This window comes from Sus scrofa, chromosome 7 (genome assembly GCF_000003025.6).
Source record: "Sus scrofa isolate TJ Tabasco breed Duroc chromosome 7, Sscrofa11.1, whole genome shotgun sequence".
NCBI classification, from domain to species: domain Eukaryota; kingdom Metazoa; phylum Chordata; class Mammalia; order Artiodactyla; family Suidae; genus Sus; species Sus scrofa.
The window spans coordinates 74872759-74900176 of record NC_010449.5 but is presented as its reverse complement, the minus strand read 5'-3'; the positions used below and the strand labels follow the sequence as shown (position 1 = coordinate 74900176).

At 52.6% G+C, this 27418-nt stretch overlaps 1 protein-coding gene across 1 annotated transcript; it reads left to right on the top strand.

The window, feature by feature from the left end:
- On the top strand, positions 1581–22267 carry NYNRIN (NYN domain and retroviral integrase containing). The gene is given in 10 exon segments (XM_005666233.3): positions 1581–1662; positions 1782–1996; positions 10280–10894; positions 10897–10934; positions 11050–12636; positions 13533–13663; positions 13790–13886; positions 15448–15549; positions 15763–15864; positions 17568–22267. Coding segments are annotated over 9 exon segments (5754 nt in total). The 5' UTR covers positions 1581–1662; positions 1782–1798; the 3' UTR covers positions 20452–22267.

The window sequence follows — 27418 nt, the reverse complement described above, 5'->3', positions numbered from 1 at the left end:
TACCTGATGCCAAAGTTTGACCTCTTCCCACCCTCCGCACAGCCTCTTTGAACACAGGATTCAACCTGAGAGCTTTCCTTCAAGATGCCACTGTGTGTGGAGTCCACAGTCAGTTGGGAGAGAGCAACAAGAAGTAAGTATTCAGGGAAGGAGTGGGGAGCATGGGAACGAGGCTCTTACTTGCTTCAGAGGAGAAATGGAAGCAAATAAGGCACGTGCTTCTGATAAAGGGTGGTGGGAAGGGTGGAGAGAGAGGCGGAAGCTCATCCTGAAGGTCTCCTGCTTCGAAGTGCTACGGACCATGGAGGGGACCAAGGACAGCAGTCGGGGCTGAGCAGAAGGTCTTGGAGCCAGAAGTGACGGAGATCTCTTCTTTTTCTGGATTCCAATCTAGGGAGAAGCAGCAGGAGTGGAGGTGGGTGGCATGCTCAGGAGTGGGAAGTCCAGACCAGACTAGGGCACCCCCCGCCCCATGCCACAGCCCCTGCAGCTCAGATGTTCCAGGGCAGTGGAAAGTCTGCTGTCCTTTGTCCCCACAGGTACACTTGGGCCTGTCAGACTCTGGGTTTGGGTTTGGAGATAAAGGTCACAGAGGCCCAGGATGCAGACTCTGCCCTCCCTGGGGTCAGGTTCAGTTTAGGCCACAGGGCTGCCTTAGGTGTTCTTGGTGCTGGGGATGCCTCCAGGACAGGGTGTTGGAGGCAGCCCCCCAGTCCAGGGCTGGCCCCTGACCACTGCTGCCCAGCAGCTGGCTGGCTGTGGGTCAAGGATTGAGGGACCCCTCAGAGGTTGTCACCAACCTACCCTTACTCCCAGCCTGCCCTTCTGGCCTAGTCCAAACTTGCTAAAAAGGGCTTTTGTAAACAATGCAGCAACTCTGAGACCTCCTGAAAACTCGGGCGCTCTCCCCACCCCTCCAGCCCTGGGGGCTTCTGGAGGGTCTGGGCGGCCTGCCAGCTCCAGGCAGTCCCCAGACTTGGGGGGTGGGGAGTGGGGAGGCGGTGCTGTTACCCTCTTCTTCTGGCGGGTCTCCAGCTCGGAGTTTCCTCAGGCCCCAGTCTCCCAGGCTCCCCACCCTGCTCTCCCTTAACCCTTTCCTCCAAGGGAAGGAGGGGGCGCAGGTCCCCGTTTTCCAGGGAGGCCTAAGAGGTGGCAGGGTGGGCAGAAGGAACGGAGAGAAAGGCCGGGTCCCCGACGCCAGGCCCCTTCTCCTCCATCCGAGTGCCTCTCCTTCCTCTTCCTCTTCCTTCCCCTGGGGGAAGGGGAATGTGGAAGGAAATTAACTTTGACCCCCAGATTCTGGCTCCGGGCCCAAAACTTGGGTGGAAGGCAGAGGTTTCCAGGACTCTCTCTGCCCCTCTCCCCGCCCCCTCCCCCAGCGCCCCCAACCCCGCCGCCGCGGCCCCCCTTCTCTCCACCCCGCTGCCTCCCTCCGCCTTCCGCGCCCCTTTAAGCGACCCAGCAGACACAGCTAAAGTTCATCCTGGAGGGGCCGGCGCTGTGGTGGAGGGGGAAGGCTGGGGGCGGAGGGAAGGGCGGCGGGAGCCCGACCGGTCCCACCCCCAGCTGCAACCCCTGGCAGGAAGAGATTGTCTCGGGAGCCGCCGCCGCCGCCGCCGAAAGGCACGGAGCTCAGGGGGAAGGGCGCCCGAGCCGCGGAGGGTGGGTCCGCAAGCCGGGTGGACCCAGGCCCAGGCGGGGGCGCGCCGCCGGGGGAGGGGGCGTGGTTTAGGCGCCGCGGCCGGGGGACCCCGGTGACACTGTCGGCTCCCTCCATCCAGGGGCGGGCGGGGCAGTCATGCTCCTGTCCGGGGGCGACCCTCCGGCGCAGGAATGGTTCATGGTGCAGACCAAGTCGAAGCCCCGGGTGCAGCGGCAGAGGCTGCAAGTGCAGCGCATCTTCAGGGTCAAGCTGAACGCTTTCCAGAGCCGCCCGGACACCCCCTACTTCTGGCTGCAGCTCGAAGGGCCCAGGGAGAACATGGGCAAAGCCAAGGTAAACAGCTTCTCCCCACTAATCCCCTCCAGCCAGACCCCCTCTCCTCCTCCTCGGTGCCTGGAGAGTCAGGGGTCCCCAGAGGTCCCCCGACCTGGATTCGCCAGTATGGCGGGCAGGTACTGGGTCATCCGCCTTTCCAGATCTGCAGCCTCTTTTCTGCCCCACCCCTCTCTTGCGTGTCACTCCTGCCCCTCAAGTGCACTGAGAGAGGCTCCGTGTCGTGTGTCCCCTCCCATGAGCCTTCCCTGGCCAGGGCCTGGAATCCACAGCCTGCTCCTTCATCTGGGGAGCAGCTTAAGGTTTCTGTTTCTGTTGTCTTTGCAATTCACCTCTTTGTTCTTTACTAAGATTCTGGAAGGTCCCTGTCTTTCTGCCTCATTTTAAGTCTCCTTAAATCCTGGGGTACCCCTTGGAGTCTCTGAGTGATGGGACTGGAGGGGCCCATAGAGATGCTTCTAGAGCAACGTTGGCCTTTTGAAGATGAGGTATTGGAGTCTGGACTGGGTAAGGGGCCTCCCTGAGCACTGAGGGTCAGGTAGGTGCTGGCAGGGCCTGGGACCAGAACCCAGCTCTGGGCTCTGCATGCCACACTCTTAATGCCCTAGGCAGACTCTTGCAGGGACTGGGAGGCGGAGGGGCAGCAGCTCTGGAAGGCAGCAGCCCTTGGGGATGGGTGGGAATCTGGGAGGAGGGCTGTGGGCTTTCAGATGAAAGGGCCTGCTGTGTGGGGCTGGACGCTGGACAGGCCAGGTCACAGTGTGCCTCTTGCATTTTCCCTGGCTTCTCTCACAAGCTTCTCTCCACTTGGGCCTCCCAGGTTCCCTCTGACCCCTAGTCATGGTCAATGTCTCCCTCTTCCCCCAGATTCCCTTATCTTATCATTTCCTGGTAGGAATGCTGCAGCCGCCCTCAGCTCCAGACCACCCCGCTCCTCTGTGCACCCCCTCTCGCCCCAACACACACCCCTTCCCCAGCTGGATTCTATACCAGTATCCTAATTGGTCAAGGCTATGGGTGGGGGAGGCCCAGAAAACGCTGGCCAGTGGGCAGGCAGGCTGGAAAGTTCCTCCCTCAGCCCCTCCATTGAGCTGCTTTGTCAGCAGTTTTTCCAGTTCTGACAGAGGTATGGGGGGAGGGGTGCCTGTCTGGAGAGCAGATGTGTAGACGCCCCTGAGGTGAAGACTTTTCAGTGGCTGGGGTAGAATGGGTTAACCACAGGAGCCTTGTGGTTGTTTTGGCTTCTTAACCTTTTTTGTTAATTTGAAATACACTCACTCTCCTTTTTATGGGACTGGTGCTTTCTGAGGTGTCTTGCTCCCCTGCCCCCTGCTTAAATCCTCCATGGGCTTCCCGAGACTTGTCTACTCCTGCTCCCACTGCTGCCTAAGGGTTCCTGGGGCTGCTGCTTCTCCCTCACACCCCCGGCCTTACTAATGTTGCCAGTGGCTTTCTCTCTTCCTCTCATCCTGTCACTTCTTTCCCTTTTGTTCGCCCCTGGGGAAGGGCACTGTTTAAGATGGAAACATGAGGGGGTTCTAGGTAACTCTCTCCCTTATTGCACAGGATGAGCAGGAGGTTTGGAGCAGGAGGGCAGGGAAGGGAGGAGGATAAGGTTTGTTCCAGGAGTTAGGAGATGTGGGCTCAATTTGCTGTCACTGAGTCACTGCTGGATCAGAGGGGGTGTGGTGGAGAGAATTTGAGATTGGGGTTTGCTGCTTCTTAACTGGCCGACCTGGGTCAAATCAGTTACCTTCTCTTGAGCCTATGAACCTATATAATAATACCCACTTCATGGAGGACTTGTCAGAGTCAATTGAAATAATGCATGTTTTTGGACTTTTGCAAATATTTGTCAGGGAGTTAGAGTGGTCAGTTCTTACTGTTGGTAACCAGCTGTATAACTTTGAATGAGTCCCTTTTCTTCTCTGAGTCTCCATCTCCTTGTTTGTAAAGAGAGGCTTGGATTAAATGCTTTCTAAAGTCCAGCGATCTGATACAGGAAAATTTCCCATGTTCAAGGGTGTCTTGTGGTTTCCATATGGAGGTGCTGTGGTTGATCCCAACCCCAGCTATAGGGACACAGAATCATGCACCTTGATAATGACCTACTATACAAAGGCCAGCAGGCAGAGAGGGCTCAGTGAGGCTGGAAATTGCAGGATGGGGAATGGGTGGTGGATGGGGGTGTCTTGTTTGTGAGGGGCGGAGGGGTCAGGAAGGATACAGGCTTCTTTGGAGAAGAGCCCGGATGTGTTTCTACATTCTGTTCACTAGTTTTCCAGGAAAATCTCTGTAGAACTAAGAGTGCCTTTAGGGAGTTTTCTTGTGATGGGATTTTAAAAATAATGAAGACATTGCTGGAAATCATGTTCTTAGGCAGCAAAAACAAACACTGGGGAGGCCTGGCCTCTCTGAGGGGAAATCTGCAAGTGCACAGGAGGGTTTTACTAATGACCAGAGTCACCCAGGGACAAGCCCAGCTCAGCCCTTCTGTCCTCCTTGGCATGGTGTGAGGAAGGACATCAAGAGGACAGGTGACATGTTTGCCTCTCCCCTTTTTGGAGATGATGGGAGGAGGTGATAGGGAGCCAGAGATTGGGCTCAGGGAACTGTGGGACACGGTGTGATTTGTTGATTAGGGCTGGGCTGTCCCTGCCTCACACTGACCGTGCCACAGAAGCTGGTGGTGGCCAGGGCTGGGCTGGAACCTACCGAAAGGAAGGGAGCTCCTGCTGACCTATTGTTGAAACTTCAGAAAGTTTGTGAGCCAGTAGAGTCCCATTGGTAGTTTGAAATCAGCCGTGGTGGGAATATTTACACCACAGAAATTGGCAAATGCTACAAATCAAGGCTATTCTCCTATGACTGGCTGATCGCTAAGCACTTATCAGTACACCCAGTTGTGTTGTGGGCACTGAGTTGTTCTTTGTTTTAAACTTAATTTCTCTTTATCAAAGTAGTGCGTAATTTAAAAGGCCAATAGTTCATGGCAGAACACAGTGATTCCCTGCCTTGTTCCTTCCAACTCTCTCTTCGGTGCTCTTCCTTGTAGAAGAGATCTGCTCTGGCATTGACACATCTCCATGTTCCTAAAAACATGTGTAGATACTGTATCTTTTGTAATCATAGACAATATCAATGTTAGGTATCTTTTTACTTCCTATTATTACAGGTAAGGATTTAGGTCCTTTATATTGACATACCTTTTTTTCTTTCCATTATGCTTATATTTCATTTTTTCCATTAAATTTACAATATAATATGGTATTTGCAACATGATACCCATGCAAATATTATTCACATCTAAGCATTGAAGCATACTATAATTAGGTTTTCTTTCTTAATTTTTGATTGCCCTGAGATCAAGAACTCCTCAACTCTTTCCAATTTGCCTGTTTTCCTTTGTACCCTTTGCTAATTTTTTTTTTTTTTTTTTTTTTTTTTGCCTTTTCTAGAGCTGCTCCTGCGGCATATGGAGGTTCCCAGGCTAGGGGTCTAATTGGAGCTGCAGCTGCTGGCCTACACCACGGCCATAGCAACGTGGGATCCGATCTGCGTCTGCAACCTATACCACAGCTCCAGGCAACGCTGGATCCTTAACCCACTGAGCAAGGCCAGGGATGGAACCCGAAACCTCATGGTTCCTACTTGGATTTGTTAACCACTGCGCCATGACGGGAATTCCCCCTTTGCTAATTCTTAACAACATTCAGTAGCTTCTCACTGCAGTTTTCTATGAGGTCATTCTGTGGGTTCAGGGTGGTCTGTCAGTTCCAATTTTTTTCTTGGGTACATCGTTCCTTCTGTCTGGTCAGGCCTGCACCGCTACCATCCTGAGACTCCCATTGCTGTCCCTTTTGGCATCTTTTTGCCTTTTTTCTATGTTAAATGCCTCATTTCCTGAACACCGTGTCTCTCTCTTGAGTTGCTGGAGCATGTCCATCAGTAGCGCCATCAAGCTAGAGCATGCTGATAACTAGGAAGGATCAACATGCTTGTTTCTTGAGTCCCACTCTCCAATCTAACCTAGTCATCCTCTAAGCCTCCTAGAATGATGCCTGTGACACATAGTGAATGCTCACAGATGATTTATTGAATGGATGAATACATTCTGAGATTTCTCTCCATAGTCATCCTGGAGACTGTCTCTGCTTTTTTATGTTGGGTCACCTTTTCTTGGTTTCCTTTCTTGATTTGCTGGAAAATGCTCTCCAGTGGCTTTTTTTTTTTAATCATTTCTTGGGCCACTCCTGTGGCACTTGGAGGTTCCTAGGCTAGGGGTCAAATTGGAGCCGTAACCGCCGGCCTATACCACAGCCACAGCAACACGGGATCTGAGCTGTGTCTGCGACCTACACTACAGCTCACGGCAATGCCGGATCCTTGACCCACTGAGCAAGGCCAGGGATGGAACCCGCAACCTCATCATTCCTAGTTGGATTCGTTAACCACTGAGCCACGACGGGAACTCCTCCAGTGGCTTCTTGGGAAAGGTTTCATAGGAGGTAAACTCTTGGGGTTGCAGATCTGCATATCTACATTGCATAGCTGAAGGTCGCTGGATTGTCAGTTTGGCTGGTGTTGAAAAATAGATGGAAAACCATTTTCCTTGAGAAATGTGAAGGCTTTAATCCATGGACTTCTTGCTTTGGGGCCACTGAAGCTCTTCTGGTCCTTGGTCTTTTTTTTTTTTTTTTTTCTTTTTTCAGCTGTATTTTCGGCGTATGAGTTGCTGGGCTAGGGATCAAATTTGAGCCACAGCTGCTACCTGGTTCACTGCTGCGGCAACACTGGATCCTTAACCTGCTGCGCCACAGTGGGAACTTCCCTTGGTCCTTTGCTGTGAAGTGTTTTCTCTCTGGAAGTTTGTAGTTTCTCCCATTCTGAGGTGTCCCAGTGAGACCCCTTCATATGGGGTTTCTTTATTATTGCTGGTTACTATTGCAGAATCTCTGAATAGGGAGAAGAAGTTTCTTTGTCTTCAGGTTCACTGTAGGCATCGCTCTTGACCTTCCTTTCTTCCACCATGATTTTGTATGGTACCTACACCCTCAAGTATGCTGATTTTAGGACCTTGTCTTTCTCTCTGCAGAATAAACTCCCGTGGGTGGCGAGGTACCTGCCCAGCCTTTATGCAGAGAGGTGTGTGGGTTCCCAGATCTAACTGCTTCCTAACAACTTTATTTTAGTCTACCTTTTAAAAAATGTTATCCTTCACTCCCAATTCCAGAGTTTCTTGGTGTGGCCATTTTTTGAGTTTTTAAGTATTTTGCAGTGTAATTTGGGGGTGGTACTGGGAAGCAGACAGTCAATGGTAACTTACTTATGAGAAAGGAGAATCCTAAGTCAGGTTTTCCGTTAACCACTGAGCCACGACAGGAACTCCTTCAGTGGCTTCTTTTTTTTTTTTTTTTTTCACAACAAGGGAATTTAATGCAGGGAACTGGTCACATGAGTGAGCTGGTAAATCTGCCAGGGGATGAGGCAGCCCTGAGCAGCTGAAAGCAACTCTCACCGCCAAGGCTAGAGGGATGAGGAAGGAGAGGCAGTATTCCCTGGTCCAGGGGAATAGTGGCAGGCCCATCTGGCAGGTACTAGAGATCCAAAAGGAGTCACTGCCAGAAATGCCTTCAGTGGCTTCTTGAGAAAGGTTTCATAGGAGGTAAACTCTTGGGGTTGCAGATCTGCATATCTACAGATGGCTTGATCGAGCACCTCGATCAAGTATATAGCACAGTAGTAAACTCTTTGGTGGTATTGTTTTTATTTCCCTTACAAGTTGACAAACAATGTGTGGGACACTGGGCGATATATTTTTACAAATACATCACTTTTTCTGTGCTTATTTTTGTTCTTGCCTCTTTACCTTTTCTCCCCTTGGAGAAAAAAAAAATCTGGGTGGTCTTGGAGCAGGAAAATTACTCTAGGTATTTTCAGGATGTAGATGCCTGTTGTTTCCTTTTTCGATCTGAGCTGTAGACAGCATCATGGTTAAGACCCCAGTTTTTGGAGTCAGACTGCCTGAGTGTCCCAGCCTACTCTCTGTGTGACTTTGGGCCTGTACCCTTCCTTACCCACCTAAAATGGGCATGATAGTAATTTCTGTATAGGGCTGAGAGAGGAATCAATGAGATAATGTAGGTAAAGAGCCTGGCACATAGTGAATATTCTGTGGGGATATCTATCAGTTCAGATTTATTATTTTGAAAATTATCTCAGTTCCAATATATCCTGTAGTTTAAAAATATTGACTAGTTAATGGAGACAAATATACATATATATATATTTTGCTTTTTAGGAGCAAAAAAGACATCTGGAGGTTCCCAGGCTAGGGGTCGAATGGGAGCTATAGCTGCTGGCCTACACCGCAGCCACAGCAACACCATTTGAGCCACGTCTGCAACCTACACCACAGCTCATGGCAATAATAAATTTTTTAAGCTCTTTGCACAAAGAGAAAAAACCACCCCCAATCTTCTCCAGCACGTCTCTTCATTTTTACATGTTGTTTTCATGCAGTTAGAATGTGGGGAGTTTGTTCAGGTCTATGAGGGTTATTCCACCTTGTCAGATTCTCCCTTGCCAGGTACCAGCCGAGGTTCTGGATGGGATATCCATCAGGTTTTGTTTTGTTTTTTTTTGTCTTTTTTGTCTTTTTGCCATTTCTTGGGCCGCTCCCGTGGCATATGGAGGTTCCCAGGCTAGGGGTTGAATTGGGGCTGTAGCTGCCAGCCTACACCACAGCCACAGCAATGCCAGATCCGAGCCATGTCTGCGACCTACACCACAGTTCACGGCAACGCCGGATCCTTAACCCACTGAGCAAGGCCAGGGATCGAACCCACAACCTCATGGTTCCTAGTCGGATTCGTTAACCACTGAGCCACGACAGGAACTCTGGGAGGTCCGTCAGGTTTTGAGCTGATTTTGGACTGATTGAAAAGGGACTAGATGTGGCCCTCAGCACCGAGGTTTATTTCAGGCCCTTTGGGGAAGGTGATGGAGGTCCAAGCCTGGTCCAGTGCAAGAGGTAAGCTCAGGCCTGAGCAGGGAGCGTGGTCTGAGTACTGAGCCGAGGGTCTTTGGGTTGGCTGCTGGATATCCCAAGTGGTGTGTTTGTTCCATGATGGAGCCGTCAGGGGAAAGCAGGAGGAGGGATACTGCCATTGACACAGGGATGTGGAGGGACTTGAAGGCAAATGCAGTCATCAGGGGTGGCTGATTAAGAGGGAGTGCTCATGGTTCCTTAGAGATCCTGGGGTCATGCTGGGGGAACTCAGCCATATAGTGGAGAAACCCAACCTCTTCCATCCCAGCAACTGCTAAAGACTGAGTGTGTGAGCCCTGGAGACACTGGTTTACTCAGTCAGCCAGAGGCCTTCCTCCTGGTTCAGCCATTGTGCGTCTCTGTGGGGATCCCCTGGACACTGGCCCGGTGACTTTTCTCCTTCTCTGTCCCCTGGTTATGGGCACTGTGATTATAGGCAAAAGTTGTGCCTTCTGGAGGGGGATTAACCAGAATCCCACAGAATTACCCTGTAGTCACTGTGTAGTCAGTCCAAAGAGGTAGAAAGAGCTCTGGTTTTGAAGTCAGATAGACATGGGTTGTGGTCTTGGCCCAGTCACCCTCTAGCTGTGTGTCCTTGAGTCAGCTCTATAACCTTCTGAGCCTGCAAAATGGGAATAGGCTGTGGCAGGCACAAGCTAAGCACTTTTCTCTGTATTTACTCACTGAAGCTTCCTAATAGCCAACTGAGGTGGGAACTATTGTCCCCATTTTACAGATAAGGAACTGTAGGCACAGGGAGGGTAAAAAATTGGCCCCAGGTCACATAAGCTCCTGGCACACGGAGGGAACTCAGGGATGTGCAGTCTTCCTCCCTCTAGTTATTTCACAATTCTAGAAAGCCAGGCTCGGACTGGACCTAAGGAATATCTCATCTCACCCATCATTTTGTAGGTGCGGAGACTGAGGCCCTAGGAAGACCATAAGTTTCCCACAATGACCATAACTTATTGCGGTCAAGTGGGAACTAGAACCAGGGCCCTTGACTCCAAGCCCCGGTGCTCTCCTTCCTCTGGGGGCTCACTGCTTTCTGTCAAAGCTCCTTGGAAAGAGATGAGTGTGTGAGGAGGCAGGACCAGGGAGAGCATGATGGGCCATGGAGAGGCCTTTGGCTTGTGGTGGGCAGGGGGAAGGCATCTGTTCAGCGAGGGGAGCGAGCGCCCACGCAGACCCATGACAGCTGACTTCCTTTGTGCTCTCCCCCCTGACTCCAGGAGTATCTGAAGGGCCTGTGCAGCCCGGAGCTGTGGAAGGAGGTTCGCTACCCGGCAGCCCTGCACTGCGCCTTCCTCGGGGCCCAGGGCCTCTTCCTGGACTGCCTGTGCTGGAGCACCCTGGCCTACCTGGTGCCTGGCCCCCCGGGCTCCCTGATGGTGGGCGGGCTGACCGAGTCTTTCATCATGACCCAGAACTGGCTGGAGGAGCTGGTGGGGCGGCTGCGCTGGGGCCCTGCCCCTCTGCTCACTCCCCGTGGCATCTGGGAGGCCGAGGTGACCCGGGCCTTTGGGGCCCTGGTCTGGATCCGTGGTGACCAGTATGCGGGGGACCTGCTGCAGCTGCCCCCAGCGGTCCAGGAACTGCTGCTGAGCCTGGTGCGGGATGCTGCTGGCAAGGAGGACATCATCCAGTGGCTCGGCCGCATTGGCTCCTCGGATTCCCGCTCTGACCCTGAGCAGCTCCTGATCTGCCCGACCCCCCAGCAGAAGGAAGGCCCAGCCATGGTGTCTGTTGGAGATGGTACTGGGCCCTTTCTGGAGATGGGGAGTCCAGAAAATTCAAAGAAATTAACCAGCCTGGGAGCCATGGGGGCCCTAACCTCGGGCCTCCCAGGCCGGAACACCCAGCCGAGGCAGGAAACCAGCTGGTACGGTAAGTTCGAGAGAAATCGGTTTGGCTTCTCTGCCCCTACTTCTGCAACCCCAAGGAAATAGTTTGGGACCTAACTGGACGTCCCACCTTTCCAACAAATGTGGATTTCCTCCAGGGCCAGTTCCAACAACCAAGGTGGTATGGACAGTGCTCATGAGGCCGGACCAGTACAAGCCAGCAGCAGCCAGGACCCTGTGGACCACACACAAGCCTTGTCGCAGCAAAGGCAGGTCCGGAGGGGGGAAGACAAGCTCCCCCTCCAGCCTCCGGTGTCAGCCCTGGGTGTGTGCTCTCCCTGGAAAGCCTGGACTCCGGGGCCAGCCTTTGGGCCCCTGTGGCCGGGGGCTATTGCTGCAACCTTCTGGAGGATCAATGAACTGCATTCTCTCCACCTGGCGTGGCTCCTGTCCCAGGCCTGCTTCAGTTTCCCCTTCTGGCAGAGGCCGCTGGGCCCCATTCAGTTCAAGCTGCCAGGGCAGAACCCTTTGCCCTTAAATCTGGAATGGAAACAGAAGGAGCTGGTTCCCTTGCCCAGTGTGGAAGGTCCAGACTGTAGACCGGATGGGGGCCCCGGGGGAGAGACAGCCCTGCAGAACTGTCCAAGACCAGAGACTCCTAACAACGTCATGAGTTTATTGGTGGTCTCAGGAGGCTCAGGGGTGAAGGACAAGGCTAACCCAGCACTTCCACAGATAGGGCCACCTTTGACCTCTGCACCCCAGCTCCAAGCTAGAAGTGAACCAGGTGATCAAGGAAGTATGCAGTGGGATAATAAGAGGCCAGAAGAGGGGCCCTTTCCAGTGATGCCCACAGGGCAAGGGGTGCCCACTGCTCAGGGGAGGCCAAAGGCTCAAGGGGGGCTGGCAGCTCCAGTAGGACCTGACCCTAAAACAGTGCCTGAAACTTGCAAAGTGCCCATGGCTGCAGCAATGCCCACAGCTCAGACCCCACCTGCCAATCCGGCGCTGCCTGCACCCCCCAAAGTGCCTGCAACCCAGATGATGCCGGCGGTCCATGAAGAACCTGCAGCCCCTAAAGTGCCTTTGGCTCCCATGAAGCCAGCAGCTCAAGTGCTGCCCACAGCTCAAAAGGCAGTTGTGGGTAGACTGGCACCAGCAGCTCAAATGGTACCTGCAGCGCCAAAAACTCCCACAGTTCAGAAAAGGCCTGCGGCAAAAACATCACCTGCAGGTCCCCAAACACCAAGAGCCCAGACTGGACCTGTAGCTAAACCAGGGTCTACAGCTCCCAAAACCCCCACAGCCCCCAAAGCCCCTGCAGCTCCCAAAGCACCTGCAGCTCCTAAGACTTCCAGAGCTCCGAAAACGCCTACAGCTCAGAAGGCACCCACAGATCCAGGGCCAACCCTGGATGTAGCCAAACTCCTAAGTGAGGGCCAGCCTTCTTCAAAGGGCAGGGCTTCCTTTCTGAAGAGCCAGGGGGAACCCGGAAGGCAGGGGCCCCCATCCAGTGGCACCTTAGCTCCCAGTAGTAAGGGCCAACCTCAGGTAGAGGGGTTCCTGGGAGCTTGGGAGGGAGCCCCGAGGCAGCCACCTCGCCACCCCCAGGCAAACAGCACAGTGACTAGCTTCCAGAGGTACCACGAGGCCCTGAACACACCCTTCGAGCTGAACCTTTCAGGAGAACCCGGGAACCAGGGGTTGCGACGAGTGGTCATTGACGGTAGCAGCGTAGCCATGGTGTGAGTAGTCATGGGCCTGGGGTTGGCTGGGGATGCTGGGGATGCTGGGGAGCTGGGACAGGACATCCCTGGGGGATAGAGTGTGGGTGTCCTTTCTTGACCTCTGTGTGTGGGTGACATGTGGCTCAAGTGGGGGTGGGATGGGAGGGAAGTGGCTCTGCATGCTGGGTGGTGTTCATGAAATCATCACAGCAGCTTTCAAAGGTAGGTTTCTGTTCTTGCTCCTTGATAGAGGCAGAAACAGGCTCAGAAAAGTGATGAATATTGCCCAAGATCTCAGAGCCAGTAAGGGACCCAGCTGGCCTTTGAGTTCAGATCTGCCCACTGCCCAGGACTGTGGTTTCCCTGTTTCAGTCTGCCTCACATAGCATGGGGTCTGGGAATCCCAGACCAGTTTTTTAAATGTTTAGTCTGAACCTTCAGGCTCAGCATAGATCTCCTTTATGAAGCTTTTCCCAACCACACCAGCTGCTGGGGATCTCTGCCTAGCACTTACTGCTGTATATGTGTTAGCAGAAAGGCTGGCAAGATGACTGTGCCAAGTGCACTTCCAGCACACAGCTGGTGGTCTGTGACTGTTTGCTTCCAGCCCTAAATTGTGCTCTTTGCATGAACAGGTTGCCTTCTTCATTTGGCCCTGGAGGTCCCTGCACGCATGCCGCGCATGCACGCACGTGAGCACACACACACATAAGTAGGTGATGCACCCCGTATGTGCTCAGTGCTTGATGATAGAGGGAAAGGCATTAGTGGTGCCTGTGGTGCTGATGCTGGTGCCCTGGCATCGCTGGCTGTGCTACCCTGGGCTGGCTCTGAGGCGGAGGTGGAGAGGCAGGGCCATTTCTAGGGCAGAAAGTTCCTCTCTCACTACTTCCTGCCCTCACCTCCACCCCTAGGCATGGCCTCCAGCACTTCTTCTCCTGCCGGGGCATTGCCATGGCTGTGCAGTATTTCTGGAACCGGGGACACCGAGAAGTCACTGTGTTTGTTCCCACCTGGCAGCTGAAGAAGAACCGGAGGGTGAGAGGTGAGCTATCCACTGTCACCCAGCTCCTCCAGTGTCACCGTGCCTTACTTTACCCTGCCTTTCTGTCCCCACCTTGACCCTCAGTCCTTCCTCTGACCCTCGCTCTCCCCTGCCTTTCACCTCCAGAGAGCCACTTTCTGACAAAGCTCCACTCCCTCAAGATGCTTTCAATCACACCTTCCCAGCTCGAGAACGGCAAGAAGATCACCACCTACGATTATAGGTGCGCCAGCCTGCAGGTGTTCTCTTGTGGGGCTCTGGGGCTCGGGCTGGGCTGCCATGTCAGGGGAGATGGAGGCAAGCAGGTCCGGGGGGTCAATGTCAGAGAGGGTGGCATGGGGCACTGGCCCTCTGTAGACAGAGGGAAGGACACGGAGAGGAGAGGGCTCCAAGGTCAGCTCTGTCCAAGTCCAAGGGATGTTCTTGAATTTGGGACTCTGCAGCCCCATTTCTCTGAGTTAACAGCTTTCTTCCTCCATGAACTCTGGGTTGAGACCAGCTGTTTTCTCTGGATGGGACCAGTACAGGTGACTCCTGGTGCTTCAAGTGAGCTGCTTCCCCAGGCAGCGGATTTGGGGGCTAGTCTGGGTTGAAGCTCAAGTCTCAAGCAACTGTTGAAGTATTTTCCTCCCCCTCATCCCCAGCCCTGGCCCTGGGAGGAGGTATGTGTGTGGTTGGGGCCCTGGCTGGGCTCTGAAAAGGGAATCAGATTGGACCTGTCTCCTAGCTAAAGCCCAGATGCCTTGCTACTTGTTAATCCTCAGCACCCACTCCCCAGTGCGGCTGCAGGACCAGTGTGCACAGGGGAGCCTGTGATGCTGGGCAGGCAAGGCCCTGCTGAGGTCACCGTGCCTGGGCTAATTCGATGCTTCATTTGGGCCCCCCCCATGCCAGGAAGGGAGAAATTCTGACCCTCCCACTTTCTCCAAGATTTGGTGCCCACTCAGCCTTCAGGCCTGGAGAGGGCTGTGCAAGGCAGCTCAGGTTTCCCTCCTTCAAGAGCCCACCCCCTGGGTCAGGACTTAGCCTCTAAATTCAGGTCTGGGTTAGAGGGAAGATGGCTTTTCTGCAGAAGGCTCCTCTGCTGGCCACTTGTGGAACTGCATGCTTGGGGCCCTGGGAATGGCACCGTGCAGGGAAGGCCGAGAAGTAGGTGGCCTTTGCTTTCTTTCCTGGTCACAGCCCTCTTTCGAGGAGACGTGATCCTTGGAAAAGTGGATTTGTTTATTCAGGTATGTGTTTTTATATGTGTATACAGACATACATGTGTATGTATGTGTGTCTTGGCATGTACATGAATGTTGTGCCTTGGTGAAGATACTGGAGTGTTATGTGTATGCTGGGTGGCAGGCAGTGAGCCAGGCACTTAAGTGTATTGCCCATCCAGTTTAATCCTCACAGCAATATAGGGTAGATATTTTATGTTTGTTTTAAACATGTGGAAACTGAAATAGTAAAAATGCATGGGTGGGTGTGGACGAGTACATGGGTTTCTGTGTGTGTGTCTGAGCATGGGTGTGTGAATGCCTAGGTGTGAAATAGGGGTCTGTGTCTGCATATACAGTTGGGGAACGTGCATCCCAGTTCACCCTCCCAGGGGCGCGTGATCATCCCAGATGGCTGCATAGACGAGGATGGGCTCTCGTGCCCTGGCTCCCTGACTCCCGAGGGCAGCGTTTTTGTCCAACGCACCTCAACGGGAAGCTGCAAATTCATTTTCTCTGAGCACTGGGGAGGTGAGGGGCCAAGTACTGGGTTGTTGGTGACTCTCTCTCTCCCTGCAGGTTCATGGTAAAGCTGGCAGAAGAGACAGATGGCGTCATTGTCACCAATGAGCAGCTTCATGTCCTGATGAATAATTCTAAGAAACTGATGGTCAAAGATCGGTGAGGTGGCTCCCAAGCAGTTGGGCTGTTCCTTCTCCACAGGTGTCAGGCCGCCCCTTGTAGGGGGGCTTGGGGGGGCCCCTGGAGTGGTACTTATCAGCACCTGCCTGGAGGAGATTTGACTCTCAGCCACGGTGGAGACACCAGGGGGCAACTGGGCATGGATGGGTCATGGGCTCCTCTGTGACCTCTCCTCCTCCATCCCGGGTCCAGCCTGCTGCCCTTCACCTTTGCGGGGAATCTCTTCATGGTGCCTGACGACCCCCTGGGCCGTGATGGCCCCACCCTGGATGAGTTTCTGAAGAAGCCAAACAGGTAATGCCTTCCAGCCCCTCTTGGGACTGACCAGAATCTTCCCCTTGGTGCTAGCTAACATGTGCCTAGTGCTTAGTGATGAGCAGGGTGACTTGACTTATTCAGGTCTTTGTACTTCCACCCACATCTGTACATCCATAAACCACTTACAGTATGGTTTTGCAGTTTCACAATCTTGTTTTAATACTGTATGTACCCTTCTACAACTGGTGCTTGTACCCAGCATTTTATTGTTTTCCCCAGATTTATGCCATGTGAGTTCATGTGGCTGGCTTTAATGTCTGTGTGGTATTCTATTACACGTGTACCCAGCAGGCTTATGGGGTCTCTTGTGTAGGGTCATTTGACAGTTTCCATGCCATGCTGTTGGTACCAGTGCTGCAGTGAACAGCCTTGTTCTTGTTTCGTTGTGTGCGAAGGGAGCTCTGTCTGGCTTATATACCAAGTAGAATTTTTTCCACGTGTATTATTCCCTTTGGTCTTCACAACTTTTTTTTTTTTTTTAATGTCTTTTTAGGACTGCATCCATGGCATGTGGAAGTTCCCAGGCTAGGGGTCGAATCGGAGCTACAGCTGCCAGACTATACCATAGCCACGACCACGCGGGATCTGAGCTGAGTCTGCAACCTACACCACAGCTCAAGGCAATGCTGGATCCATAACCCACTGAGTGAGGCCAGGGATCAAACTCGAGTCCTCAGAGTTCCCATCGTGGCACAGCGGAAACGGAACCTGACTCGTATCCGTGAGGATGAGGATTCCATCCCTGGCCTCGCTCAGCGGGTTAAGGATGTGGTGTTGCCGTGAGCTGTGGTATAGGTCACAGATGCAGCTTGGATCTGATGTTGCTGTGGCTGTGGTGTAGGCTGGCAGCTGTAACTCTGATTGGCCGCCTAGCCTGGGAACCTCCATATGCCGTGAATGTGGCCCTAAAAAGCAAAAAAAAAAAAACCAAAAACCAAAAACCAAAAAAACAAAACCCATGTCCTCATGGATACCAGTCAGGTTCGTTACTGCTGAGCCATAAGGGAACTCCTGGTCCTCCCAACTTGAGTTAGACATACGTGGCCACTATCCTCATTTTATAGATGAGGAATCTGAGACCCAAGTACTTTCCCAAGGCCACTGTGCTGCTGTTGGCAGAACTGGTTTGCAGTAACTCAGATCTTCCAGCCTCTGCCCCTTCCGAGCCACCTTGCCACCCACCTCCCAGGTCCCTAGGCCCAGCAGGGGGCTGTGGGTCAGGATCTTCTGGGCAGGGTACTGATTTGAAGAAAAGTGCTGTGGCTGAGGTTTGTGTGCTGGGCCCTCCCAAGTCCCTTGTCAGGCCTCCTTCCTTCTCTTGACCTCCCCCTGGCTTGCTCATCCTGGAGTCTGGTTGCACGTACCAGTCATCGAACTCTTATCAAACAATTGGCTTCAAACTGGTTGGAAATGTCACTTGGTCAGTGAGGTTTTGATTGGATGAGGCTTCTGACATTGCGGCTGGGCGCATGCTGGGATAGAGTGTCTATGGACAGGTCCTATCTGAGTCTGCACCATGTTGGAGGCTGGCCCCCAGCCCAGCCTCAGGGACACTTAGCAATGGGGTCAGGCTCTGTGGGGCTTCCACAGATGGGGTTCCCCCTTGGACGATGACCTCTAGGAGTGGGCTGTCCCCTACCTCTTCCATCAGGCCCCTCTGCCCCGCTGTTCTGGTGTAGGTTGGACACTGACATTGGCAACTTCCTGAAGGTGTGGAAGACCCTTCCTCCCAGCTCGGCCAGCCTCTCTGAGCCAGTGGATGAGGCTGACCCTTGGCCCCCAGAGAGTCTGCAGAGTGTGAAAGAAGTCAGGGAGGAGAAGGAGGAGAGGCAGGACGAGGAGCAGAGAGAGGAGCAAGAGACGCAGAAGCTGGCCGAGGAGGAGGAGGAGGAGGAGGAGGAAAAGGAGGAGGATGACGATCAGGACTCTTTGCTGGTGTCTGTGTTCAGGGCTGAGTGTCCTTCCCTCTCAGAGGAAATACTCCGGTGCCTCAGCCTCCACGACCCTATGGACGAGGCCCTTGACATTGATCTCCTGCCAGTGGTGGCTTCTCCCTCCCTGGACATCCCTTGGGACGGGAAGGCCCCCTGCCAGCAGGTTCTGGCCCACCTGGCCCAGCTGACCATCCCTAGCAACTTCACCGCACTCTCCTTCTTTGTGGGGTTCATGGACTCCCACCGGGACGTCATCCCCGACTATGAAGCCCTCGTGGGCCCCCTGCACAGCCTCCTCAAGCAGAAGCCGGACTGGCAGTGGGCCCTGGAGCACGAGAAGGCTTTCCTGGCCCTGAAGCGAGCCCTGGTGTCTGCCCTCTGCCTGTCGGCCCCCAACTCCCAGCTGCCCTTCCGCCTGGAGGTGACAGTGAGCCAAGTGGCCCTGATGGCCGTAGTGTACCAAGAGCACTCAGGAAGAAAGCACCCTGTAGCCTATACCTCGAAACCCCTCCTCCCAGACGAGGAGAGCGCGGGCCCCCAGTCGGGGGGAGACAGCCCCTACGCCGTGGCCTGGGCCCTCAAGTATTTTTCCCGCTGCATTGGAGACACCCCAGTGGTCCTGGGCCTTTCCTACGCCTCCCGGACCACTGCGGACCCTGAGGCGTGGGACGGCCGCCGGCTCGCCAAGGCGTGGTTGATCCGGTGGTCCCTCCTGGTGCAGGACAAGGGCAAGAGGGCACTGGAACTGGCCCTTCTCCAGGGTCTGCTGGGGGAAAACCGGCTGCTGACTCCCGCGGCCTCCATGCCTCGTTTTTTCCAGGTTCTGCCTCCTTTTTCCGACCTGTCCACTTTTGTCTGCATCCACATGTCGGGCTACTGCTTTTACCGAGAGGACGAGTGGTGTGCTGGCTTTGGTCTCTATGTCCTGTCTCCCACCAGCCCCCCGGTCTCCCTTTCCTTCTCTTGCTCCCCTTACACACCCACCTACGCCCACCTGGCGGCCGTGGCCTGTGGCCTGGAGCGCTTTGGCCGGTCCCACCTGCCTGTGGTTTTCCTCACGCACTGCAACTGGATCTTCAGCCTCCTCTGGGAGCTCCTGCCGCTGTGGAGGGCACGGGGCTTCCTCTCCTCCGATGGGGCTCCGCTGCCTCATCCAGGCCTGCTCTCCTACATCATAGCCCTGGTCTCCGGCCTCTCATCCCTTCCGTTTATCTACCGAACCTCCTACCGGGGTTCCCTGTTTGCTGTGACGGTGGACACTCTGGCCAAGCAGGGTGCCCAGGGGAGCGGCCAGTGGTGGCATTTGCCAAACGATGTGCCGGTCCCTGTGGTGACTCGCCGCACCGCAGGCAAGAAGCCCGACTTGCTGGCGTTACAGCGGAGCGACAGCACCCTGGCCGACATCATTGCCAAGCTGCAGGCCGGGCAGAAATTACCTAACTCCTCACCGTTCAGTTCTGCCTTTAACTCCCTCAGCCTCGACAGGGAAAGCGGGCTGCTTATGTTCAAGGGAGACAAGAAGCCCAGGGTCTGGGTGGTCCCGAGGCAGCTCCGGAGGGATCTGATTTTCGCGGTACACGACCTCCCCATGGGGGGCCACCAGAGGCCGGAGGAGACCTTCAAGAAGCTGCGGCTGCTGGGGTGGTGGCCGGGGATGCAGGAGCACGTGAGAGAATACTGCAGGAGCTGCCTGTACTGCATCCCCCGGAATCTCACAGGCAGTGAGTTGAAGGTCATTGAGTCCCTGTGGCCCCTCAGGTCCACGGCCCCCTGGTCAAACCTGCAGATCGAGGTGGTGGGCCCGGTCACCGTCAGCGAGGAGGGCCACAAGCACGTGTTGATCGTGGCTGACCCCAACACCAGGTGGGTGGAGGCCTTCCCGCTGAAGCCCTACACGCACATGGCTGTGGCCCAGGTGCTGCTTCAGCACGTGTTCGCCAGGTGGGGCGTTCCTGTGAGGCTGGAGGCTGCCCAGGGCCCCCACTTTGCCCGCCATGTCCTGGTGAGCTGTGGGCTAGCTCTGGGGGCCCAGGTGGCATCCCCGAGTAGGGACTTGCAGTTCCCCTGCCTGACAAGCTCCGGGGCCTACTGGGAATTCAAGAGGGCCCTCAAGGAATTCATCTTCCTGCACGGCAAGAAGTGGGCAGCGTCCCTGCCCCTGTTGCACCTGGCCTTCAGGGCCTCCTCTGGCCTGGCCACGCCGTTCCAGATCCTGACCGGGGGCGAGGAGAGGCTGACCGAGCCCCTGTGGTGGGAGATGAGCAGCGCAAACATTGAGGGGCTCAAGATGGATGTCTTCTTGCTACAGCTGATGGGGGAGCTGCTGGAGCTCCACTGGCGGGTGGCTGAGAAGGCAAGCGAAAAGGCTGAGAATAGGCGTTTCAAGAGGGAGAGCCAGGAGAAGGAGTGGAACGTGGGTGACCAGGTCCTCTTGCTGTCCCTCCCCAGGAATGGCAGCAGTGCCAAATGGGTCGGTCCCTTCTATATTGGGGACCGGCTGAGCCTGTCCCTCTACAGGGTCTGGGGCTTCCCTACCCCGGAGAAGCTCGGGTGCATCTATCCTAGCAGTCTGATGAAGACCTTTGCCAAGAGCGGCACCCCCCTGTCCTTCAAGGTCTTGGAGCAGTGAGCTGGAGTAGTGGGGGAGCCCCCACTCCGGGGTCCTGGGCTTCTGCTGCTAGGCCTCCCCCTGCCCCCAGCAGTGTTCTGGGGTAGGGAGGGAGGCCCTTTCGTTGTGCCTTTTGTAGAGAAATTACTTCATCATGCTTTGCTGAATTGCCTTGAACTAGGGACCAATATCTCTATGGAGACATCCTCAGTATAGGGGATTGGGAGAATCTGCTAAAGGCTGTGAGATGTGGGCCTCTGGCAGTTTTACCTGGGGTTGGAGGTAGAGAGGTCCCTCTCTGAGGTAGGTCAGGTTTAGTGTCTCTCCCCAAGTGAAAGTGTACACACACAAACACACCCACCCACGTGCATACACCAGAGCCTGATGTCTTAACCATGAAACACTGTGGCTCTGGAGCTCAGAATCAAAAACCATATTCCTCTCTCAAACAGAAACCTCAGATGTTGGCTCCCCCACCCCCAAGTCTGTTCATTTGGGGACCCTTTGCCCTTGAAGCTGTCACAGCTGACACAAATCCATGCAGGCTGTGGAGAAGCAGCCTGTTCCCAGTCTCACGGTCCGCTCTCTCAGGCCAGGTTAGGCCTGCCCAGCTGTCAAGGGAGGGCCGGTGATCCTGGGCGCCAAGGCTCAGAAGTGGGGCGGGAGTGTGGCCAGCCAGGTAGGCACATCCTGCAGTAGCACGGGAAAGGCAAGGAGGAGACAGAGTCAGCCTACCTCATTTGACTGCGGCCGGTGGAGACACACTCACATCCCAGCTTCGATGATGTCAATCCCACAGGAATCAAGGATCTCAGTGCCAAGTGTGGCATCTCTATCTGAAGAGCTGCTTCAACTAGACCAAGGGGCCTGGGCCTCTGTATCGGGGGAGGGTGACTGAAATGAGCGGTCTGGCACATGGCGAGGTGCTAGCGTGGCTCTACCTCCCCATCCCCCCCCCAGCCCTCTCCTCCCCCTGCCGTGTACCCTGCACCCCCAGACCCTACATAGTGTATGACTGCTTTGTTTGGATCCCTGCCCCCACCCCACCCCAGTTCTCTGGCCCTGCCTTCTGTGTAGAGAAAATCCTCTGCCAAAATCACCCTCTGCAAGTGTGCATTTCTCACAGGTGTGTGTGCCTACACCCACCTCCCAGCTGCTGCTGCCCACAGAGCGGGCTCCAGCTGGAGGTCAGCACTGTGTCGCTCTGGCTGGGCCTCTAAGTAGTTTTATTTCTCCAAAGCTGAGCCAGTCTCCTGGCCTAGCTCAGGTTGCCAAAACACTTGAAGTTGCTAGAGCCACGGTAGAACCTGCCATTGAGTCCCATTTGCGTGTCTTATGGAGAGAGGCCCAGAGAGGGGACGTGACTTGCCCAAAGTCACACAGATAGTTGGTGGCTGAGCTGGGGCCAGGATTAAGCTTCCTGATTCTCAGATCACCATAGACAGGGTTCGGTTCAAGCAAGAGAAGCTCCCTTAATCCTATACCCATCTTCCTTCCAACTCCCCAGCTCCCAAATCTTGTAGACAAACTACTTAGACGTTGCCCTGCAACCCCATCCAGCTGTTAATTCTGCCCAGGAGAGAATGATTGGGTGACAGCTGAGAAGTTGAAGGGCGAGCTGTGGGATTATTAGCAGATACCTCGTCCCCTCCTCCTCCTCTCCCTGCTCCCCTCCTTCCTCCTCCTCCCTCTGATGATCTGCCCACCCTCATTCTCCCTCCCCGGTGCTGTACCCGTTCCCTCTGTGGACCACATTTATCATCTTATACCCTTTTATGTGACCTTTTTTTTTTTTCTTCATTTGATTTGTCAATAAACGGATCAAAATGGAGCTAATGTCCAGGGGTCTTTTTTTAGCTTTACACTCAATTATGGGAATGAGGAGGGTGGGAGGCAGACATGGGGCATGGCTGCTTCATGTTTCCCAGGCAGACTTGCAGATTTGACAAGTAAGTTTTATTTTTTTGGCTGCATCCACCATGTGTGGAAGTTCCCAGGCGAGGGATCAGACTCAAACCATAGCAGGGACAGCACCAGATCCTTAAGCCACCAGAAAACTCCTGACAAGTAGCTGTTGGATAGTTACTTTTCTAGTGCTCATCTGACCCAAGCTGTTATTTATTTTTCTTATCTGGTCTGATTTTTTGTCTTTTTAGGGCCGCACCCGCGGCATGTGGAAATTCTTAGGCTAAGGGTCAAATCGGAGCTGCAGCTGCCGGCCTACGCCACAGCCTCAGCAACTTGGGATCCAAGCTGTGTCTGTGACTTAGACCACAGCTCATGGCAATGCCAGATCCTTCACCCACTGAGCAAGACCAGGGGTCGAACCCACATCCTCATGGACACTAGTTGGGTTTGTTACCACTGAGCCACAATGGAAACTCCTCAAGCTGTTATTTTACATATGAGAAGACCAGTGATATAGCTCACATAGTGATATAGCTCAAGTTCTATCACTTGAGCCAGTTTATATAGCTTGAACCAGCTGGCCGGTTCATGGCAGAGCTGGGAGGAGAGCCCAGGCTATGGGCTTTCTTCATGCTAGTGCTCCTTCCTATTTTTGTTTTAGAAGTGAGTGGCGGGGAGGGGGTGAAGATGAATTAAGCTTGTGTAAAACAATGACATCTATGCTGAACCGGTTAGCTGTAATGGAAACACCAAAGAACTAGCTTTGAATACTGACTCTGTGGCTGCTACCTATGTGGACTTTTCTTGAGGCCTCGGTCTCCTCATCTATGAAGTGCGGGATAACAATTCCTAAATTACGGATAGTGCAAGGATCTTATGAAATAATCTGCGCAAAGAGGCTACCATGGTGCTGGGTATGGAGTAAGTCTCCATCAATGAGGTGGACTGCATGTTTGCGTCCCTCAAGTTCACATGTGGAAACCCTAGCCCCTAGTGGGATAGTATCAGGAGGTGGCGCTTTTTGGAGGTAATTAAGTTTAGATAAATTTGCGAGGGTGCAGCCCCTATGATGAGATTAGTGTCCTTGTAGGAAGGCAAAGAGGAGTTCCTGTTGTGGCTCAGTAGGTCAAAAACTGGACTAGTATCCACGAGGAAGCAGGTTCGATCCCTGGCCTCACTCAGTGGGTTAAAGAATCTGGCATGGCCACAAGCTGTGGCATAGGTTTGGGATGCAGCTTGGATGTGGTACTGCTGTGACTGTGCTGTGGACCATGGCTGCAGCTCCAATTCAACCCCTAGCCTGAGAACTTCCATATGCTGCATTGGTGGCCCTAAAAAGAAGAAGAAAGAAAAGAAGACAAAGAAACGATAGCTCGCTTGCTCTCAAGCACTTGAAGATACAAGGAAAAGACGGCCATCTGCAGGCAGGAAGTCGGCTCTCACCAGACACTTGATTTGCTGGCACCGTGATCTTGAATGTCCAGCCTCTAGAACTATGAGATATAAGTTTCTGTTGTTTAAGCCACTTAGTCTACAGTGTTTTGGTTATAGCAACCTCAATGGACCAAGACAAATCACAGGCCATCCAACGTTTCTTCCTGACCTTGGAAGCCTTGCTGTTACTGCCCCTCAGACTCCAAGACCTTCCTAAACTTGGCCAAGCTTCCAGACTTCCAACGACTGCTTCTTGCTGCTTTTCTCACTTGCTGAAACTTCTGCTCAGTGCTGGCAGGAGGATAGGGTGGCAAGAAAGATCCGTCCTCCTGCCAGCGCTGAGCAGAAGCTTGAACAAGTGACAAAAGCAGCAAGAAGCAGACACCTGGCGCTCATGTAGACATGGTCACACAGTATTTATAGAGCACTTTCTGTGTGCCAGGCCCTGTTCAGGTGTGGAACAGACGGCAGGTGATGAGAGTGGCGTGGTCTCTGCCCACGGTCAGGTAAGTGAGGCAACTCCACAAGCAAATACAGTGCAGGGTGGTAAGGGAAAGAACCTGGCATAGGAGCCCACAGCACAGGGGCTCAAAGCCTCAGCTCAGAGAGGTTTATCTTCCGTCACCACCAGCCCCCCCAAAGTAATGCATATGCTACTGCAGTGCATGAGTGAAAGGTTCAGAATTCCTAAGTGGAAGATTGATTAGGAAGGTACTTAGCAAAATCTCTACTTTCTATTCAAGGGAATTTTAAGCAATAATCAGGCTTTACCCATATGGCTTCTGAGCCCTCTTAGCGAGATTTTTCTTTTGCAGGGTTGAACAATTTACAAGGTCTGATTTGAGATTATTCCTCCTGTTTTTAGAGGAGTGAATAAAGAAGACATGTCCACAGTTGAGCACTGTGGGCACCGTAGACTATTAGTCACAGCTTCCCTCCATCATGAATCTCCCTTCTCATCTGGGACATTGGTGGCTGAACTTTCCCAAGTCTCTAACAGAGAAAGTCCCCAGTAGGGAATATATCTATATCTATATCTATATCTATATCTATATCTATGTCTATGTCTATATCTATGTCTATATTATATATATCTATATTTCTGTATATCTCTGTCTCTATCTATCTACCCATCTGAGTCACTTTGCTGTATAGTTGAAATTGGCACAACATTGTAAATCAACTATACTTTAATTAAAAAAAAAAAAGAAAAGGAAAAGAACAAAGTCCCCAGTAGGCAGGCAGTCCCAGAAATAAGCAAAATAAAAGAAAGTCCCACACTGTATCTCATTCTCATGTTAGAAAGCCCACAAAGTAGGGACACAGTCTTTAGGGAATTAGCCTGTTGTGGCCCCCTTTGCCTGGCAAAGCAACAAAGCTAACCTTTTCTCCTTTACTGTCCCCCCCAATAAAAGCCCACAAACTGTCTATTGAGATGGGGACCCCCCAAGCTTTGCTATACCATGTTTTCTTACTGGCCATTTATGATGTCTTTTGTTTCTAGGTAAAAGTGAATATGCCTGAAAGAGAGAAGCATTGTAACAGGTAAGTGGCCACAATAAAACAAAACAAAAATCCTACCTACTTTTTAAAGATTGTCCTAGAGTCCTTTGGACAGGCACCAGTTTTGTTTCCTAATTTGTATGGTAACAGTAACTTACCTATATTGAGTACTTGCTCTGTGCTTTCCAACCCTGTGGGGGTAGATACAGTATTTCTTTGCATTTATAGGGGAGGAGTTCCCATTGTGGCTCAGCAGAAATGAATACAATTAGTAACCATGAGGTTGTGGGTTCCATCCCTGGCCTCGCTCAGTGGGTTAAGGATCCGGCAGTGCTGTGAGTGATGAGGCTCAGATCCTGAGTTGCTGTGGCTCTGACATAGGCCATCAGCTGTAGCTCCAATTGAACCCCTAACCTGGGAACCTCCCTATGCTGCAGGTGTGGCCCTAAAAAGAAACATAATGCATTGATAGGGGAAGAAAATTAGGCACAGAGAGGTTGTGTAACTCTCTGAAGGTCATGGGTGGCTGTTAAGCCAGAGGCTCCAGTGTCCACCTCTTCACCACCACGTTCACTGCCTTTCATGCAAGTGTAGTCATTTTGTTGCTAGAGTTACTTTCCTCCCACTAATCTATGGACTTTTCAACTTTTATTAATGTATGAATATACATTAATATAATGTATATCAAGATTTCTCTTTCAATTTGGTCCAGACTAAGATGATTTACAAACTAAAACAGAACCTGATTTAGGGAGGACAGACTAATTTTAGCAGGTTGACTTTAAGGGGAGATAGGACCCATTCAGTTGGGTCCAAGAATGATTCTCTTGGCCCTGATAGAGTTTGACTTGAATGCCATGCCCTCGATTTCTGAGCTATAATGAGAAGACAGCTATTTTGAGTTGCCACTTAAGTATTTTACAGTACGACAACCCTACTTGAACCCAGGGTCTGGACATTTAGATAAGGATCCAAGTTTAGGACTCCTGTCCCAAATTCCTGCTTTGCTTTACCTGGGGCACCTTTTAAAATGACCGCTTAGAGGGCTCCCTGGTGGCCTAGTGGTTAAAGGATCTGGTGTTGTCATTGCTATGACTTGGGTCACTGCTGTGGCGTAAGTTTGATCCCTGGCCCAGGAAATTCCACATGTCATGGGGTGCAGCAAAAAAAAAAAAAAAAAAAAAAAAGAAAAAGAAAAAAGAAAAAAGGAAAAAGAAAGATCAGTTAGAGTTGAGTTCATATAAAGTTAGTGACCTCCAACCCAACCACCTTGCATGTAATAAGTTCTTGCTATCCTGTGTACATATGAACTGAGATGGAGGACTGCCCTTCCCCTGGTTCATTGCCTCCCCTCCTCCCTCCTGGTTTCTGAGATCTGTGAGTAATAAGTCTTACGACATCACTTCCTTTGTGTGAGTGTACTGCACCTTCAATCAAAACAACCATGGGTTTTTCACTTCCTCAAATGGAGAGCTCAGATGCTGAGGGAGCTACCCACTGATCCCATGTGGTGGCTTGTACCTTCTCATTCAGCAAGTCATACTCTGCATATCCTTAATTTAATGCACCAGCTACAGTCCCCCAACACATGAGGGGTGCCATTTTCCCTCAGCTAATAAATGGTGCTGTTTCATAAGTTTCCACACTCTTGTAGGTAGTGAAAAATGAATCAGGGGAGATTGCAGCAGCTGGATTGCAAAGGCCCAAAAAAAGTACATTCAGAGTGATAGATTTGATGTTAGACCCTCCCCCTCCCCCAGGATCCCCTTAAGGGGTTTAGCAGTGAAGTTCATTCAAATAGGTCACTATGGCAACCTCAGTGTGGAGAATGGACTCAGAGAAGCAAAACTGGAGGTCAATGTGCGGGTTAGGAAGCATTCAAAGAACTCTGAGATGTGGGTAATTTGAGAGAGGATGGATGGGAAACAATGGATGGACCTGGTGGATGTGAGTGATTGGACAGAGAGGAATCGAGGATGATGGCTGGGGTTCTGCTTGGGCAACAGGGATGTTCCTTTTTTAAACACAGAGAAAGGGAGAAAGACAGGATTTAGGGAGGACAGACTAATTTTAGCAGGTTGACTTTAAGGTGGGATAGGTAGTGTAGGAGTCTGAGATTTAGGAGGGAGGTCCTGTATAGAGA